We start from the raw sequence: 19,809 nt of genomic DNA, 5'->3' as shown, positions 1-19,809 counted from the left end.
TGGTTCGAATCCCAGCATCCCATATGGTCCCCTGAGCTTGCCAGGAGCGATTTCTGAGCATAGAAGTAGGAGTAACCCCTAAGCACTGCCAAGTATGACCCAAAAACAAACAAACAAAAATTAATCCCTGGGCTGGAGAGATAGTAGGGTAATTTTGTTGAAGCCAACCTGGATTTTTTGTTTTGTTTTGTTTTGGTTTTGGGCCACACCCGTTTGACACTCAGGGGTTACTCCTGGCTATGTGCTCAGAAATCGCCCCTGGCTTGGGGGGACCATATGGGACGCCGGGGGATCGAACCGCGGTCCTTCCTTGGCTAGCGCTTGCAAGGCAGACACCTTACCTCCAGCGCCACCTACCCGGCCCTGCCAACCTGAATTTAATCCCTGGTACCACATGTGGTTCCCCCAAACACTACCAAATGGAAACTCTGAAAACGTTTGAATGTGGCAAAAAAAAATATGCATCTATCTACATTAGCCAAGACCTGGAAACAACTGAAGTACCCAGTTATAAATGAATGCATTTAGAAGATACAGACACAATAAAACACTATTGATAAAAACAACAACAACAACAACAACAACAACAACAACAAAACATATAGTAGGCTTTATCAGGAGATGGGGATTAAAAGGAAGTCTTTTAGAACAGCCAATTAACATTAAAACTTTAGTGGTGGTTTTTTTGTTTGTTTGTTTTCTGTTTTTTGTTTTTGTTTTTGTTTTTCCATTTTTGGGTCATACCTGATGGCACTCAGGGGCTACTACTTGCTCTGTGCTCAGAAATCGCTCCTGGCAGGCACGGGGGACCATATGGGATGTCGGGATTTGAACCACCATTGCTCCTGGTTCGGCTGTGTGCAAGACAAACACCCTGCTGCTGTGCCATCTTTCTGACCCCCTCAACCTTTATGTTTTATAGAGAGCAAGATCTTAAAAGATAGGGAAAGAAAACTATTTCTATTGAGATTTTCTTCCCATCTGCTCTCTCCTGAAACACCCCAGAGACCTGGTCATATTTACTCACTCCTGAAACTTGGGAGAGCAAACGATGGCTATTGACTCTGGCAACATCATCTGGTAGGAACAGTGAGTATGTAGGTCAACACTGGAGAGAAAGGCAGTCTGTGTAGGATGAGTCTGTGAAGAGAAAAGGGCAGTCAGAGAACCTGTCAGTGAAGAAACACCGTCGAACTTGGTTCGTGAGTGAAGGGAGAGTTGAACAGTCCTCGGCGCTGACCACAAACTCGAATGCAGAACTAGCAGTAGCCATAAAGCATATGCTTGAAGTCAACTCTATGTCATGAACTTCCTTCCTCATAGCATGAGAAAGACAGGCTAACACAAGAACATGAAGCCACCTATAGTACTAACTGGCCATCAAGACTTCTGTGGCTCATGGAAAGCTCTTTCTGGATAACAAAGTCAGTCAGGACAGACAATGCCTACTTACATCAGAATGGTAGAAGTCAAAGACTTAACAAACTAGTTAGAAGAATGATTCTTCTTCCTGACAAAGGTGTTAAAAGATCAAGCATAAATCTGGGATCCATAGGCAAAAAGAGCTGTCCTATGGTTAAAGGATGCAAGAGGATTCATCCAAGGGTACAAGCAAGGGACAGGGATCACTGGGAATACAGAAGGCTGACAGTTCAATTACATAAAAAACTTGCCTTTGTTTGGAAAATTTTCAAGAAACTGAAAGTTTGAGGATCATCAATCAAAATCACGTACTGTGCCTCACTTGTGTCCAATTATTTTGTTTTATTGAGCGCATTCTTTGTACACAAAAGAGACACTACATAATGACTTGTTCTCATTTTAGAAGGGTTGTAGCAGTAGATGGCAATAGTGGGAAATTCAAGGGCCAACATGACTCAAAAACAGACTAGTCATCACTGGAAAGCAAAGCACCAAAAATAATTAAGTATACTTGATTGGTGTTTTCACACCTACTGTTTATACCTACTGTGTAAACCATAAAGCTCTTGAAGAGGCTGGCCAATGCATAGGCTTTTGGGACTCAACTCTTATGTAGAGCCTTGTTTGTGCAACATTATGCCACAGAGGGAGGGCAGTCCACTGGGAAGGAGGTGCTCCACTCTGCAGGACAAGAGCGCATGAGCTAATCCACATGCACATGCTCATGGCCATCTAAGAACATTAGTGTGTTAAGGGAAAGACAGTTTCTCCCTGATCCTATCAGCTGCTAAGAAGAAAAGGTTGTGCCAACACCTACTGTGGCTTGGTTGAATGGGGATCTTTAACTGGAAACAGATGTGGCTTCTACAAGCTGATCTCTGATCCAGAGTTGGGCAAAGGGGAGCTCCAGTGAAGCACAGAGGTACAGTGCCTGCCTTGGGAGGTGAGGCTGAATTTAATCCTTGGTGCTATCCTAATCTGCCAGCTGCAATTCTTGTGGTGATGCCATTTGGGATTCTTAGTGCCATGATAGTGTAATCTCTAATGTTAAGCAACTGTGGGAATATAAGCAAGACAACTAAAAGTGTGTGACTCTTAGTGAGCCCCACAACCAAGTGGGGCCAATCATCTCAGCAGCCATTACTGAAAAAGGAGGAGAGGAAGAAAAGGGGAATAAACTAAGGTTGGGCAGTCTATAAAGATCACAGACATCTGGTAGGTGCTCAATATATAACTGAGAAACTAAATAAAAAACTTTGACCTGAGACTTGGTTCCCTCTAACTACTGTGCCTTTTTTCTCTTCCCTTCTCAACTAAGTTTCTTAGGGAAAAAACCCAACCCAACAAAACAGTATGTTCAGTGTTCACTCTGCTGCAGACATCAGGAGGGTTTTTTTTTTTTTTTTAATAAAGAGCAGAGAGAAGTCAGTAGAGAGTCTGTAGTGGTAACGACAGAGGCCTTCAACTGGGTCGGGGAGTGACACAGAATTGGTCACTGTGACTCCAGAGAATTGTTTTTAAAAAATAAGATTTTATGGAGCGGTGACGAATCATGGTTCAATCCCCCAGTGTCCCATATGGTCCCCCAAGCCAGGAGCGATTTCTGAGTCCATAGCCAGGAGTAACCCCTAAGTGTCAAAGGGTTTGGCCCAAAAACCAAAAAAAAAAAAAAAAAAAAAAGATTTTATTTATTTTGGTTTTGGGGCCACATCCACTAGTACTTAGAGCTACTTCCTGCTCATTGCTCAGAGAATGTTCCAGGCTTAGGGGTCATATAACACAGAGGACCAAGCAAAGTAGCTCTCTAGTCTGTTGAGCAATCTCCCCAAGCCCTGTAAAAAGTTTTGAGTAGGCAACCTGAATCATAACTGCCTTGCATTTGATCTGCTAATCTTAAAACCAGAGCAATCCTGATGGCCTGCATTGGAATGCTAAATTGGGGGAAGGGGAGGATGGAAGGGGGATAGCAATATCATGGGGGAGAAAAGCTAACATATTATCAAATTAGCCTCTCTATTTGTTCCTGACTGAATCCTCACTAATATTAGAGATCTTTTGATTCACTCCTGACTAACTGATCTTCTGATCTAAGTAATCTTTTGAATCACTTCTGACTAAATTCAACCAGAAATCTAAATAGCAATTATTCTACCTTAACTTCTATGCTATTATCTCTCTGTATCCCAAACTTTTTTAGTTCTGAATAAATATTTTCCTACCTCTACATTGCCTCCTACTTTTTGCCTCTCTTCCATGAGGCTCACTGGGAATGAAAACATGTTCAGACAACTACAGACATGAATAGAGATAAGTCTTTAAAGTGCTAAGCAAAAGGAGCCAGGCACAGAAGAGCATATATGTAATTTTATCTACACAGAGCCCAAACAGAAAAAAATTAAACTATGAAGTTTAGGAGTAGACATTTAGGTGGAAGAGCAAGAAAGAATAAAGCAGAGTATTTCCAGAAGAATCAAGGGAGGGGATGCCTGCTGCAGGAAATGTGTGGGCAGAAGAGTAGGATGGGAGTCAGCTCTGGGAATGCTCTAGTTTTTGGCTAGGGCTATGTGTGTACATATATATCTACTTAAAGATTCATTAGCATACATGAAGTTTATCCATCCTTATCTATTTCAAACACTGAGGTTTCAAAAATCAAAACAAAACACACATTCAAGATTTTCAAGTATTGAAAGTCAAGCTAACATTAAGCTCAGCAAACATTCTCATCCCAGATGTTATTCCTGTTTTCTTCCTGACCACTATCCCATTCCTTTCTTTCCTCTTGATCTAAGGTCTTCTAGGACAGAAAACTGAAGATACTTATAATGATTATTAGGACCTCAGTACTCCTTACTTCTGAATCCTCAAAATGTTCTCCCACCATTGCCTACTAGCTCAAAATCGAGGTCATCAATAGGCTTCATCAAATTTAACAGGCTGATTCAAGTGCCCTTCTGGAGCTCTCTCCAAATATGTGGCCTGGCTTCCAGGTTGTAATTTATTCTGAAAAGATTCTTCCTCCCTTGGCTTCTTTGTTTTCCACTGCTCTCACCTTTCTCTGATATCCTTTCATTTCATCACTCACTATTGCCCATGCTGTCCTCGCTCATCCAGTTCTCAGTGACCCTCTCCCTGCTCTCATTCAACTCCCCACAATTCCAAAGTTTCTAAAATCAGATCACTGCAGAAGATCCCCCAACTTCTTTCTCACCTTCACTTTGTTCCAAAGTTCAAGCTGCATTTCCCACTGCTTAGTCAGTCACTAGTTTAATCTTACACCAGTATGTTAAATTGAACATGCTTGGTACTAAACATACCATTCACCCCACTTCCAATGTAAGTCCTCCAACTGGAGTTACAGTTTCTGCTTATGAGATGATCAGCACAGATGATAAGTCACTGACACTAGCACAAGTCAGGCCTCAAATCTCTTTTTGTTTGTTTGTTTTTTTTGGGTTTTTTGGGCCACACCCGTTTGATGCTCAGGGGTTACTCCTGGCTATGTGCTCAGAAATCGCCCCTGGCTTGGGGGGACCATATAGGACGCCGGGGGATCAAACCATGGTCTGGTCCGTTCCTTGGCTAGCGCTTGCAAGGCAGACACCTTGCCTCTAACACCACCTCACCAGCCCCAGGCCTCAAATCTCTTAAGTCATCTCTGACTATAAGGAAACAGAGACTCTTATGGTCTCTGGTCAGATATAAGAATGTTACTGTCCCTTTAAAGGTGAAGGCATTCGTTATCAGAAGCCCACCCCTTAAAACTGCTGCAGGATGGCAGTTAGCAGGGTGGGTGGATGGGGGATTGGGATGGGGTATGTAAAGCCCTGGACTGATGTGCTAGGGCAAGCAAGGAGGCTGCTGTTTCCCCTGCCAGATTGCTCCTGCTGATAATTGCTGCTGAATTGCTGGAAAAATTATTTACTGTACTCTTGGCTGCTGCTGTCTTTTGCCATTTCTCTTATTGCTCTGGGCCTAACATCTGACTTTTACTCATCTTCCTCTCTTACTCATTTCCCCATTTTCATTTCCTCCTTCCCACTCTGTGTCACTCTCTCATTGTCATAGTTTTATCACATTGATCTTTTAAATAGTCTCATCTCAGCTCACCCCAAAAATCATTATTAAGCTAAAGTGCCTCAAAGTCATAAGACTTTGAGTACATCATCAATCTACTTAAAAATCTTTTAAGAATTCTCTACCTACTGAAAATTCTGTGGTCTATTCAAGACTTGGTCCCAAAGAATCACATTAAAGCTCTCTACCACCCTTTCCTGCTCTGAATGACAAACCCCAGCAAACCAGATCATTCATTGCTTTAGGCACAGTTTACTATTTTAAGGTAGTTTTCCACCTATGATCCTTTCCTTTGCTGACTTGCAGGTACTTTATTTGCATCTCTTGGGAAAGTTGGCATATTCTGCCTCATGTCCAATCTCTTTCCTAAGTCTAAAATCATATTAATTCCAATTTGTATCTCCTGGCAGGTAAAGAAAGTTTTCTACCTGCTATCTAATTGCAGTGTGTGTGTGTGTGTGTGTGTGTGTGTGTGTGTGTGTGTGTGTGTGTGTGTGTGTGTGTGTGTACACAATATAGAAGACAAATATTCAAGTAACTGCTCTGAAGATGAGCTCTTGAGATTCTCATTCAGAATTTCCCCAATTTTCACTCAGAAGTATTGTGAACTCCCCAAATCTAGAAAGCAGCCATGTTATGTGTCTATATATCACATAACATGAAAAGCAGCTTAGTCCAAGAGAGGAGAGGGACTAATAAGAAACAGAAAGGAAAATTCAGAAATAATCTTTACGGATAGATCTCCATTTAACCAGGAAATGGCATGAGAGATGAAAAATCACCTATTGTAGCAGCCCCTCTGGTTTACATAAAAGCACTGACTGCTTTTATCAAGACCATATGCAAGCCTCTGAATTACTTCCTTGGCTCATTTGAAAGATTTTGATTTTATTTTATACCTTTTCAGAACATTGTAGAAAGCAGGCCCAGCATCTATGGTCAATGTCAACAAATATTGTAGGTCCATTTTCCTCGTCACACTCATAGGACAATTAGAACTTTGGCAAAAATGAATTCATTTATATTAATTTTTCCCCTCAAATTAAAAAGCTCTAAGCAGCTGCCAGAAATCCATAGTGAAGGGCAAGCAATGACCTATTAAAGTCAGCAGGCATCTGATAGTAAGAAACAAGTGTGTAAAATAAATCATCTGGATGGGATCACTTGGCTTCAAGGAAGCAGCAGCATGTTTACAACATCCAGAGACTGGTCCTTAGAGAGCTCAGACTTGCTTACATGAATCCAGCCCAGTGTGATGAGGCCCTGCTGGTCCTGTATGAAGAAAAGCTCTTCTTCATTTTCAGTGTTACAATAATCAGATCCAGCGCTTTGCTTGGGGATGAGAACATGGGTAATGGTAAATTCATTCCTCATCTGTCAAAGAAGAAAACAGCGTGTCACAATTGCTGGGCACTGATGTAACCCCACTCTGTCCTGGTAGTGGAAAGTTAGAACATCTATACAAGGAAGGTCCACCCTACCCGAGTGGTGTCATGAGTCATGTTTTAGCTTTCTAGTTCCCTCACCTCAGTGGTTCACAATCTTGGCTGCTCCTGGGCATTGCATGAGGGGTTCTACTTGTGTTTTGGCTTTGGGCTACACCCAGAAGTGCTCAGGGTATACTTCTGAATCTGTGCTCAGGCTTGGGGACCATATGGGATGTGGGGAATCAAACCCAGGTTTGCTGTATGCAATTCAACTACCCTACCTTCTGTATTATCACTCCAGCCCACACATAATGCTTTAAAAGCAACAGATAACCACTGCCCTGTGGGGAGTTCCTGTTCCAGTTAAGCAGGTTCTTCAGGAACTCCAGACAGATAATTTCTCACCCCTTGTTTTGGTCTAAAGTAGGTTTCCTTTCACGGCTTCTCCTTTCCATTTCTTTTATTCATTCATCGATTAGAAATGAGTTATTTGGGGCCGGGCAGTGGCGCTAAAGGTAAGGTGCCTGCCTTGCCTGCGCTAGCCTTGGACGGACCGCGGTTCGATCCCCTGGTGTCCCATATGGTCCCCCAAGCCAGGAGCAACTTCTGAGCGCATAGCTAGGAGTAACCCCTGAGCGTTACCGGGTGTGGCCCAAAAACCAAAAAAAAAAAAAAAATGAGTTATTTGGGCCCGGAGAGATAGCACATCGGAGTTTGCTTTGCAAGCAGCTGATCCAGGACCTAAGGTGGTTAGTTCGAATCCCCGTGTCCCATATGGTCCCCCGTGCCTGCCAGGAGCTATTTCTGAGCAGACAGCCAGGAGTAACCCCTGAGCACCGCTGGGTGTGACCCAAAACCAAAAAAAAAAAAAAAAGAGTTATTTACTTAAATATATTAAAAAACAAACAAACAGGGGCTGGCGAGGTGACACTAGAGGTAAGGTGTCTGACTTGCAAGCGCTAGCCAAGGAAGGACCACAGTTCAATCCCCTGGAGTCCCATATGGTTCCCCCAACCAGGGGCAATTTCTGAGCACTTAGCCAGGAGTAACCCCTGAGCATCAAACGGGTGTGGCCCCCCCAAAAAACCAAAATAAATAAATAAATAAAATAAACAAACAAAGAAATGAGTTGGTTAGGGCCGGAATGATAGCACAGCGGTAGGGAGTTTGCTTTACACATAGCTAAGATGGGTTCAATTCCTGGCATCCCATATGGTCCTCCCCTCCTGCCAGGGGCGATTTCTAAGTGCAGAGCCAGGAGTAACCCCAAAGTGCCAATGGGTGTGGCCCAAAAACAAACAAACAAAAAAGTTATTTAAGTATTTATATTCAATGCCCTTTCATTCTTCAAAATTCCCACTGCATATGGTACACCTACTATTCACTGTGCTATTTATTTTCTGATGTACTCGTCTCATCTCCCTGAAGTACCTGGGAACTTTCTGCAGACAAATGTTATGTTATGTGCCTGATATCTTTTATGTTCCAGGTCCTACCTACCATTAAGTAGGTGTTTAAGAGATGGCATACCTCATACAGATAAACCCCAGTCCTTCCCCCTAGGATTAGAACTAGTTTTGTTGTTGTTGTTGTTGTTTATTTTTAATCTATTAGCATAAAAACAATCAGTTCAACTAAAGGGAATCTGCAAATTAAAGAAAATTGGGTTAAGTTTAAGATGATACACGGTATTGCCTGTGGTTTCTTTAGTAAAGGGATTGAAGCCAAGTAAGTGAGCCCATGTGTTATATCTTTTCTCAGAGCCATGGGAGACTAAAGCAGGGAAAAACAATTTCAGCTCAGCTAAGAGGGCTTTATTTTTTTCTTTTTTCTTTTTCTTTTTTTTTTTTTTTTACCAGTTTTCCACAGAGAATTCCACATGTTTCTACTCCCCGGGCCGTGTTAGCACTGGCTAACTGGAGAAACTGGGGGCAGAGACGCTCTGGCACCACCATGTGGCGTAGTCCATCGATGGTCGGAACTGGAAGGGAGAAAGGGAAAAGGTTATTGGGTTATTGAATCTTCTCTCCAACCTCTGGCCATAGCTGCCAGGAGAACATTCTTCCAGAAAAACGAAAGAGCAGGATTTATTATCTAAGTTCAGACAGGGGTAACCTATTACTCAGAAGAAGTTTCTCGGCTAGGGGCGAGGGGAATGGGTAACTTTGGCGCCACCCGCGGGCCCTCTCTCTCCTGCCTTCTTTCCCACCCCACCTGCCTGCCTCACTGTGCCTGCAGCTCCCCAAAAGCCCGTGAAACCAGAGGAAATGGCTGCCTTGGACTTGGACAGCGGCGGCCACAGTTACTATCTGCAACCACAGCAGATACAGCAGTAGCTAGCAGCTGCGGACCCAGAACACAGCCGTCACAGCTCGCTCTGCTGGCAGCAACCCGCCATTGCCAGGCACCCCCACCGCCACTGCCGAAGCGACAGTAAGTTGGCTTCCGCATAGTCAGGAGCACCACCAAACAGATGGGAAGTTTTATCAACTACACCCTCAACTATAAAAGATGAAGCTGGCAATCTAGTACAGACTCCAAGTGCTGCTACTTCAAGTAGTCCTTCCCCTTCAGAATTTCCAGAATCAACCAATGTTATCAGATTCATCAAATGGTACAGTGTCCAATGTTCAACATCAAGTAATACCACAGATCAGTCAACAGAGACTCCGTAGGTTCAGATTGGTTTCACAGGCTCTTCAAATAATAGGAATTGAAATCAAGAAAGCGGTCAGATTCAGATCATTCCTGGCTCTAATCAAACCTTGCTTGCTTTTGGAACACCTCCTGTTAATAATCCAGAACCTTATGCCACAGACTGGTCAAGTTCAGGTCCAGAGAGTTGCAGTTTGTGGTTCATTTTTCCTAGCCAAACTTAAGTAGTTGTTAATATGCCTCTTGGTCTGCCAGGAAATAGTACCTTTGTACCAATCAATAGTGTTGATCTAGATTTTTAGGACTTTCAGGCAGTTCTCAAAAAATGACTGCTGGTATTAATGCCGACAGACATTTGATAAATACAGCACAAGCTATGGATAGTTCAGAAAACTCCAAAAAGACTGGTAAGTAAGCTTCTCTTGATATTAATTAAACTAATACAGTTACAGATTTATTTGTGCCATCGTCTTCATCATAGCTACCTGCTACTATAGATAGTATAGGTATATTGCAACAAAACACAAACAGCTTGACTATATCCAGTCGCCTGTTTCTGAAGAGATACAAGCTCAGAATATTCAGGTTTCTATAGCACAGCCTACACACCTCCAGCTTCAAGGGTCTCAGCAGCCAACCAATCAAGCCAAATTGTGCAAGGTACTACATCACAGACAATCCACAGTGTGCAAGCCAGTGGTCAAAAATATATCACAACAGGCTTTGCAAATTCTTCAGCTGCAGCTGACTCCTGTAATCTTTTTAATACAGGCACAGAGTGACCCCTTCTGGACAGATAACTTGGCACACCTTTCAAGTACAAAAGGTCCAGAATGTGCAGAATTTGCAAATATTGCTGCCCAATAAATAACTTTGATACCTGTTCAGACACTCACCCTTGGTCAAGATACAACAGGTGGAGTCTTGACTTCAACTCCAGTTAGTCTGAGCACTGGTCAGTTGCCAAATCTATAGTTACAGTGAACTCTACAGATTCTACTGGCATACAGCCACATCCTGGAGAGAATACCGACAATCCTGAAGATATTAGGATCAAGAAAGAAGAACCTGACCCTGAAGAGTAGCAGCTCAGTGGTTCTACATTGAACACCAGTGGCCTAACACTCTTAAAAGAACAAGTGGTAGATGAAGAAGGGGACCAACAACATCAAGAAGGAAAGACTTCAGAGGATAGCTTGCATCTGTCCCAACTGCCAGACAAGAAAGTGAGAGAGGTACCAATCTTGGGCAAAAGAAGCACGATATTTGTCTTCATCAGGATGTGGCAAAGTCTATGGGAAGACCTCACCCCTGAGAGCTCATCTTCATTGGCATTCTGGGGAGCGCCCTATTGTAACTGAATGTTCTGTAGTAAAAGATTTTTACTCAAAGTGATGAATTACAGGGACACAGAACACATACAGGTGAGAAGAAATTTGTTTGTCCAGAATGTTCACAATGCTTTATGAGAAGTGGCCACCTTCCCAAATATATTAAAACACATCAGAATAAAAAATGTATTCTCTATAGCAGTACCGTGTGGGCATCTGTGAAACTATATGAGATGATACTTATCCTTGCAAATATTCAACAAGGTTCTGTTTTAGGGATAGGAACTGTTAATATGTCCACCACCAGCAATCAAGATATTCTTACCAACACTGAAATACTTTTACCACTTGTCACAGTTTCTAGAAATGAGACAATGGGGTAAATATTACACAAATACTTATTCATTATGCTTATTTTTATATAGTAGTGAGAAGAATATTGTCCCTAAATTTTTTTGTTTGTTTGTTTGTTTTTGGGGCCAACCCCATTTGGTGCTCAGGGGTTACTCCTGGCTCTGTGTTCAGAAATTGCTCCTGGCAGGCTCGGGGACCATATGGGATGCCAGGAATTGAACCTGGGTCTGTCCTGGGTTGACAGCGTGCAAGACAAATGCCCTACCACTGTGCTATCTCTCTGGCCCCTTAGAAATCTTTTTATTGATGTGCAAAAAAATCTGGATTGACAGTAATTTGGTTACACATGACACTGAAATGCCACTTTGTATGATATTCCATAGTATATTAAAAATGGTAAAATGGCATGGGTTTTGTAGGTACTTTTGGAATCTAAAAAAATGAAATCCTATACAATATAATGAACAACAGCCCTTTCTGTCAATAGCTTCCTTACATGTCAATGGACATCAAAAGGCACAGAGTTGTAGGTTGAATCAGGAAACAAAACCCAGACTTCTGCTGCCTTCAGGAAACACACTTAAAATTTCAGGATAGATACAGACTCAGAGCATAAGGATAGAAAACAATTATATAAGCCACTGGAAAACAAACAAACAAACAAAGCTGGAACAGCCATACTTAGATCACATTGCATTCAACCTCAAGAAAGTACTTAAGAGACATAGATGGACACTAACCACAGATCAGAAAAACAATAGACCAAGAAGTACTAACGGGGCCGGGCGGTGGCGCTAAAGGTAAGGTGCCTGCCTTGCCTGCGCTAGCCTTGGACGGACCACGATTCGATCCCCGGGCATCCCATATGGTCCCCCAAGCCAGGAGCAACTTCTGAGCATATAGCCAGGAGTAACCCCTGAGCGTTACCGGGTGTGACCCAAAAAAAAAAAAAAAAAAAAAAAACGGAAAAAAAAAAAAAAAAAGTACTAACTCTGATCAACATTTATGCACCAAATGTAGAGCCATCAAAGTATGTAATATGGATGAAAATGTAATAGTAGTGGGAAATTTCAACACACCATTATGGCCACTATATAGATCCACTAGGCATAACACTAGCAAAGAAATAATAGCCCTAAATGAGAAACTAGAAGAACTAGGATTAATGGAATTATAAGGGCCTTTCAGCCACAAAAATCTGAATACACATTCTTCTCAAGTGCACATGGAACCTTGTCTAGGAGAACCACGTTTTAGGACACAAGTCTAACTTACATAAAGTTACAAATATAAGAATTGCATGAAGCACCTTATCAGACCACAATGCCACAGAGATCAAGAGATCAATGATTGTACAAAGAAGATGTGAAGAAAATCTAATCCGGAGATTAAACAACATGCTGTTCAACAAAAGTTGGATCAAAGAGGAAATCAAGGGGGAGCCGGAGAGATAGCATGGAGGTAAGGCATTTGCCTTGCATGTAGAAGGTCAGTGGTTTGGATCCTGGCATCCCATATGGTCCCCTGAGCCTGCCAGGAGCGATTTCTGAGCATAGAGCCAGGAATAACCCCTGAGCGCTGCTGAGTGTGGCCCAAACCCCTCTCCCCCCCAAAAAAAAAGAGAAATCAAGGAAGAAATAGAGATTCCTTGAGACTAATAATAATGAAGAAATAAATTGCTAAAATCTGTGGGACACAGCACAAGCAGGAATTGGGGGAAACTCATAGCAATACAGGCCTATATTAGAAAAGAAGAAAAAGATAAAATTAGCAAACTAGGGGCTGGAGCAATAGCACAGTGGTAGGGCATTTGCCTTACACACAGCCCAGGTTCAAATCCCGGCATCCCATATGGTCCCCAGAGCCTGCCAGGAACAACTTCTGAGTGCAGAGCCAGGAGTAACCACTGAGTGTTGCCGGGTGTGACCCAAAAACAGTAACAATAAACAACAAAAATTAGCAACCTAAAAGGATACTTTAAATAGCTAGGAAACCAACAGCAAAGAAACCCAAACATATAAAAAAATAAAAACCAGAGCAAAAATCAATAATATAGAAACAAAAAAAATACAAAAAATTAATGAGACCAGTAACTGGTTTTCTTTGAAAGAATAAACAAAACAGACAAACCACTGGCAAAAACTCACAAGAAAAAAAAAAAAGAAAAACACTCAAATAAATTGAATCAGAAATGAAAGAGGGAGAGATTACAACAGAACCCTGAGAAATCCAAGACATCATGAGAGCTTATTATGAATTGTACTAAGTTAACCTAGATAGCATAGAAGAAATGGACAGATTCCTGGAAAAATAAAATCTCCCAAAAACGAAAGAGGAAGTAGAAAGCCTGAACAGGCCAATCACAAGTAAGGAAATTGAAACAGTTATTAAAAACTAGCCAGGGAACCTGTGCTTGGGCCCGGAGAGATAGCACAGCGGTGTTTGCCTTGCAAGCAGCCGATCCAGGACCAAAAGGTGGTTGGTTCGAATCCCGGTGTCCCATATGGTCCCCCGTGCCTGCCAGGAGCTATTTCTGAGCAGACAGCCAGGAGTAACCCCTGAGCACCACTGGGTGTGACCCAAAAAGCTAAAAAAAAAAAAAAACTAGCCAAGAATAAAAGTCTAGGACCAGATGGATTTACAGGTGAATTTTATCAAGCATTCAGAGAATTACTACCGTTGATCCTTAGACTCTTCAAAAACATCAAAGATACAGGAACCCTCCCTAATACTTTCTAGAAAGCTAATATCATGGTCATTCCCAAAGCTGACAAAGATACCACCAAGAAAGAAAATTACAGACCACTCTCACTAATGAATATGGATGAAAAATCCTTAACAAAATCTTAGCAAACTGAATCATCCCACAACATATCAAAAAGATTATACATTATGACCAAGTGGGTTTTATCCCAGTAATGCAAGGATGGTTCAATATATGCAACTTAGTATGCCTGGAGCTTGTAGTTGGTCTTCTTGCAGGATGCATCATGGGAAGGGTATCCCTGTGCTTTTTTTTTTTTTTTAGACCAAAGGTTTTTCCTTTCTATTTTCCCCAACTTTTGCTGCACCTGTGCCAAAAACTGCCACCCCCTTTTATTTTCTCCCTCCCTCCCTTCCTCCCTCCTTCCCTCCCTCCCTTCCTCCCTCCCTTCTTTCCTCCCTCCCTCCCTCCCTTCCTTCCTTCCTTCCTTCCTTCCTTCCTTCCTTCCTTCCTTCCTTCCTTCCTTCCTTCCTTCCTTCCTTCCCTCCCTTCTCTCTCTCTCTCTCTCTCTCTCTCTCTCTCTCTCTCTCTCTCTCTCTCTCTCTCACTCACTAGCTCGCTTGCTTGCTTGCTTGCTTGCTTGCTTGCTTGAGGTGCTCAGAAGTTACTTCTGGCTCTATGCTCAGAAATCGCTTCAGGCAGGCTCAGGAGACCATATGGGATGTTGGGGATAGAATCCTGGTTTGACCAGGTCTGCCAAGTGCAAGTCAAATGCCCTACTGCTGTGTTCCAGCCCCTTTTGTTAATTTTTTAAATAAGGGCTCCTGCTTTTTTCATAGAACCTTGTGACTCAGATTAAGAAGGAAAAAGGGGCCAGGGGTTAAGTCGTCTGAGGTACACTGGGTAGAGATAAAAAGGACAGAACTAAATATCCAAGCCAAAATCAACAACAATAGAATCAAGAGATCTAAACTTTAACAATCTAAACTTAAATGGGTCTTTTTTTGGGGGGGGGGCCACACCTGGTGACGCTCAGGGGTTACTCCTGGTTATGTGCTTAGAAATTGCTCCTGGATGGGCCCAGATGAATAGCACAGTGGCGTTTGCCTTGCAAGCAGCCGATCCAGGACCAAAGGTGGTTGGTTCGAATCCCGGTGTCCCATAAGGTCCCCCGTGCCTGCCAGGAGCTATTTCTGAGCAGACAGCCAGGAGTAACCCCTGAGCACCGCCGGGTGTGGCCCCCCCCAAAACAAAACAAAACAAAAAAGATAGCTCCTGGCTAGGGGGACCATATGGGATGCTGGGGATCAAACCGAGGTCCGTCCTGGGTCAGCCAGGGATCAAACAGGTCTGTCCTGGGTCAGCCGCTGCAAGGCAAATGCCCTACCACTGTGCTATATCTCCGGTCCCTAAATTTAAATGAGTCTTAAACGGGCAGGCAAGGGGGGTATAGGTTGTGGTACAGGATGCACTCTGGGAGCATTACTGGAGAGAGGTCAACACTGGTGGTGGGAATAGACCTGATTTACTGTATATCTGAAATTCAAATATGAAAGACTTTGTAGATCACAATTGTTTCAATAAGATAAAATTAAATAGGGGCCTGAGAGATAGCACAGCAGCATTTACCTTGCAAGCAACTGATCCAGGACCTAAGGTGGTTGGTTCAAATCCCGGCGTCCCATATGGTCCCCCGTGCCTGCCAGGAGCTATTTCTGAGCAGATTGCCAGGAGTAACTCCTGAGCACTGCCGGGTGTGGCCCAAAAACAAAACCAACCAAAAAAAATTTAAATTAAATTAAAAAAAGCCATGTTTATAATTTAATTTCCAAAATGTCTTGTTAATAATATTTGAAGAATGAAGTTGGGCAATATAACCAATGTTTTAAAGATATATAGGTTGAGGCATTTGGGTGGTTAGAAAATATAGTGAATTATCCTATTCACTGAATATTGGAGGGCAAAAAAATTAAGGTGTATTGCATCTTAGCAAATCTTTTCTTCTTTTTCTTTTTTTTTTTTTAACCCAATCGGTTGGGGCTGGAGCAATAGCACAGCATAGGGCATTTGTCTTGCACGCAACTGGCCAGGACGAACCTCAGTTCGATCCCCTGTGCCCCATATGGTCCCCCAAGCCAGGAGTGATTTCTGAGCGCATAGCCAGGAGTAAACACTGAGCATCACCTGGTATGGCCCAAAAAAACAAAAACAAAAACAAACATGGGCCGGAGCAGTGGCACATTGGTAGCGTGTTTGCCTTGCATGTGGCTGACTTAGGAGATCAGTTTGATCTCCAGCGTCTCATATGGTTTCCAAGCCAGGAGCTATTTCTGAGTACATAGCCAGGAGTAACCCCTAAGCATCACCGGGTGTGGCCCGTCCAAAACAAAACAAACAAAAAACAAACAAACAAAAAAGATTCAATCTGTTGTTTCCAAAAACCATGTCTGCCAGGGCCTTAAAAGCCATCATGTGGGGCCGGGCGGTGGCGCTAAAAGGTAAGGTGCCTGCCTTACCTGCGCTAGCCTAGGACGGACCGCGGTTCGATCCCCCGGCGTCCCATATGGTCCCCCAAGCCAGGAGCGACTTCTGAGCGCATAGCCAGGAGTAACCCCTGAGCGTCACCGGGTGTGGCCCAAAAACCAAAAAAAAAAAAAGCCATCATGTAAATTACCAGTCAAGTGTAACATAGGCAAGCATAGGTAAGCAAAATCACTTCCATAGTGACTTTACTCCAACCATATGAATATTAGTTATAGAAACTAGAGGTTTTATGATACTTTGTAAGTCTTATTTATGTCTAGTCAGACAGTCTGCTTCTAAATATCAACCATTTTCCTTCTTTGCTTCATTCCTTAAAATATATATATATATATATATATATATATATATATATATTAAAATATATATATTTTGCTTTTGGGGCCACACCTGGTGATGCTCAGGGGTTACACCTGGCTATGCACTCAGAAATTGCTCCTGACTCTGGGGACCATAAGGGATGCCGGAGATAGAATCAAGGTTCGTCCTGGATCGGCTGCATGCAAGGCAAATGCCCTACTGCTGTGCTATCACTCCAGTCCTGTATTTTCATTTATTAATAAAATGTACAAATAAAGTTTCATTGCTGGTTTTGTAAGACCTACACAATTCTCTTAAATGTATACCCATATCAGGCCCAGAGAGATAGCACAGCGGCATTTGCCTTGCAAGCAGCCGATCCAGGACCAAAGGTGGTTGGTTGGAATCCCGGTGTCCCATATGGTCCCCCGTGCCTGCCAGGAGCTATTTCTAAGCAAACAGCCAGGAGTGACCCCTGAGCACTGCCAGGTATGGCCCAAAAAATCCAAAAAAACAAAACAAAACAAAACAAAAAATGTATACCCATATCTGCACAGTTTATCTATTTGGGAATTTGGCATTCTATTCATGTTACTCTTAAGACCACCTCAAATTTAAAGTCTACTTCATTGTATGTTTACAGTGTATTATAATGGTGTGGTAGTTAATAAAACACTATTTTCTTTCTTTTGAAAAAAATAAAAGAAGTTTCTTTTTTTTTGTGTGGTTTTTGGGTCACACCCGGCAGTGCTCAGGGGTTACTCCTGGCTCCATGCTCAGAAATTGCTCCTGGCAGGCACGGGGGACCATATGGGATAACGGGATTCGAACCAATGAACTTCTGCATGAAAGGCAAATGTCTTACCTCCATGCTATCTCTCTGGCCCCAAAAATAAAAGAAGTTTCTTAACTAGTCAGAATTATGTATCAACTTAATACAAAGAATTAAAAAAGTCACAAGTCACACTCAGCCAAATTTTAACTTTTTTTTTTTTTTTGTGGTTTTTGGGTCACACCTGGCAGTGATCAGGGGTTACTCCTGGCTCCATGCTCAGAAATTGCTCCTGGCAGGCATGGGGGACATATGGGACGCCGGGATTCGAACCCATGACCTTCTGCATGAAAGGCAAACGCCTTACCTCCATGCTATCTCTCCGGCCCCAAATTTTAACTTTTAACCTCTCTTATTTCAAAGGAGACTACTACAGAATATGACTCTGACTTCCAAAGAAATACTAGGCTATATACTAGAGAACAGGAAAAAAATCACTTGAATCACTAATTCTAAGAGAATTTATTCCTTGAGAAGAAACTTCGAACGCCAAAATGTAATAATGAAAAACATTGTGGTCCTCGAAAAAGGCCTGAATGAGTAGGGCCGCTCATGAGCCTACTACAAAATGACAATGACAGGAGCTGGAGAGGTAGTAAAGCAGGTACAGCACTGGGTTTGTTCCTGCTGACCTGGATTTAACCCCCATATGGAAGAGGAGTATCAGGAGTGATTTCTTAGTGCAGAGCCAAGAGTAAAATTGAGCATCCCCAGGAATGGCCCCAAAATATCCCCAACCCCCTCTCCCAAAGCCAATGACAGAGCTTGCATCCCAGGTGAAAACTTCATGCAGGCCAGAGATAGAGTTGACTTTCAGGTAAGTCTTCATTTTAAGAAAAAAGTGAAAAGGGAAGTTGTGCTCTGGCACTGAACTGCTGGGTGGAGCCAGGTCAGAGCAGGAGCCCTGCAGGCTGCACCTAAAAGGATCCAAAGAGGATCAGCAAGATCTGGCATAGGCTTCTCTTTCCAAATCCATAGTCAGTGCATGAACATTGACAAGATACAGAATAATCTGTAGTGCATACAACGGAGAAGACTATAGTCCTAACCTTCAAGGAGTTCAAATCTAGCTGTTGACCCATGACCATGACATCCATTCAATGAAATTTCCACTGCCTGATAGATGTTAGGATCTCTGGAAACTGAGGAGAAAATCAATCTTATCCAAGGAAAGGGGATCTAGAAAACTTTCAAGAAAAGCAGAGAAGGCCGAGATAGAGAAAGGAAGTTTTTTTTTCTTTTTTTTTAGGTTCAGGGCAACTATTTAAAAGATATTTATTATATCTTTGGATATATTCAAAAGCTCCTTGGAGAAAAGCATCTAGGGACTATTCTAGGAACACAGGAGTCCAAGTCGACTAGAGCAGAGACATTCTAAAGGAACAGTACTAGAAGACGAGGGGCCGGGCGGTGGCGCTAGAGGTAAGGTGCCTGCCTTGCCTGCGCTAGCCTTGGATGGACTGTGGTTCGATCCCCCGGTGTCCCATATGGTCCCTCAAGCCAGGAGCGACTTCTGAGAGCATAGCCAGGAGTAACCCCTGAGCATCACCGGGTGTGGCCCAAAAACCAAAAAAGAAGACGAGCCTGTTGAGAACAAGGAGAAAACCCCAAAGACCAGACTATCATCCAGCACTCCTTGCCCTCTTTCAGAGTATGTTTTCTTAAATGAAGATTAAGGGGAGTTTCCTTAAATAAAAACGGATTCCTGCCTCCAGAAACCTATTTTGTGTCTTCGTTTGAGAGATGAGTGACTAAGAGTGGCCATGCAGTGGAGATGGAAACTGAGCCACTTCCAGAGACGCTTAACCAACTGGGCCATGATGTGGCTACTTCTATTGCTTGGTGACTCGAGCTACATTCAGTCATACTCAGAAGGTGATATACTTCTGCAGGGATCAAACCCAGGCCAGAGTGCATGTCTGGCACATGTCCTACCTTGATGGTCTATCTCACAGTCTTCCTCTCCTGATAAATGTATATGTTTCATACTGCCATGATGGTTATTTTCTCAAAAGTGGGTGAGAACAAACTTTTGCTAGTCTGATGGCTATATTGAATTGTCACTAATGTTGGGGCCGGGCGGTGGCGCTAGAGGTAAGGTGCCTGCCTTGCCTGTGCTAGCCTTGGATGGACCGTGGTTCGATCCCCCGGTGTCCCATATGGTCC

General features: G+C 42.9%; 1 protein-coding gene and 1 pseudogene across 11 annotated transcripts in view; one reads left to right on the top strand and one right to left on the bottom strand.

Annotated features, from left to right (window-relative positions):
- Positions 1-19,809, bottom strand: part of STAMBP (STAM binding protein) — a 321,855-nt gene that overhangs the window by 7,516 nt on the left and 294,530 nt on the right. For all 11 annotated transcript variants that reach the window (XM_049784414.1, XM_049784415.1, XM_049784416.1 and 8 more), the window contains exons 6-8: positions 8,783-8,907; positions 6,736-6,873; positions 1,028-1,140 (exon numbers count right to left, since the gene is read on the bottom strand). In XM_049784414.1, coding sequence (XP_049640371.1) covers positions 1,028-1,140; positions 6,736-6,873; positions 8,783-8,907 — 376 coding nt within the window. The remainder of the gene's footprint in view (positions 1-1,027; positions 1,141-6,735; positions 6,874-8,782; positions 8,908-19,809) is intronic.
- Positions 9,194-11,295, top strand: LOC126024561 (transcription factor Sp3-like; annotated as a pseudogene).

This window comes from Suncus etruscus, chromosome 12 (genome assembly GCF_024139225.1).
Source record: "Suncus etruscus isolate mSunEtr1 chromosome 12, mSunEtr1.pri.cur, whole genome shotgun sequence".
Taxonomy (NCBI): domain Eukaryota; kingdom Metazoa; phylum Chordata; class Mammalia; order Eulipotyphla; family Soricidae; genus Suncus; species Suncus etruscus.
This window is presented reverse-complemented; position numbering and strand designations above follow the sequence as displayed.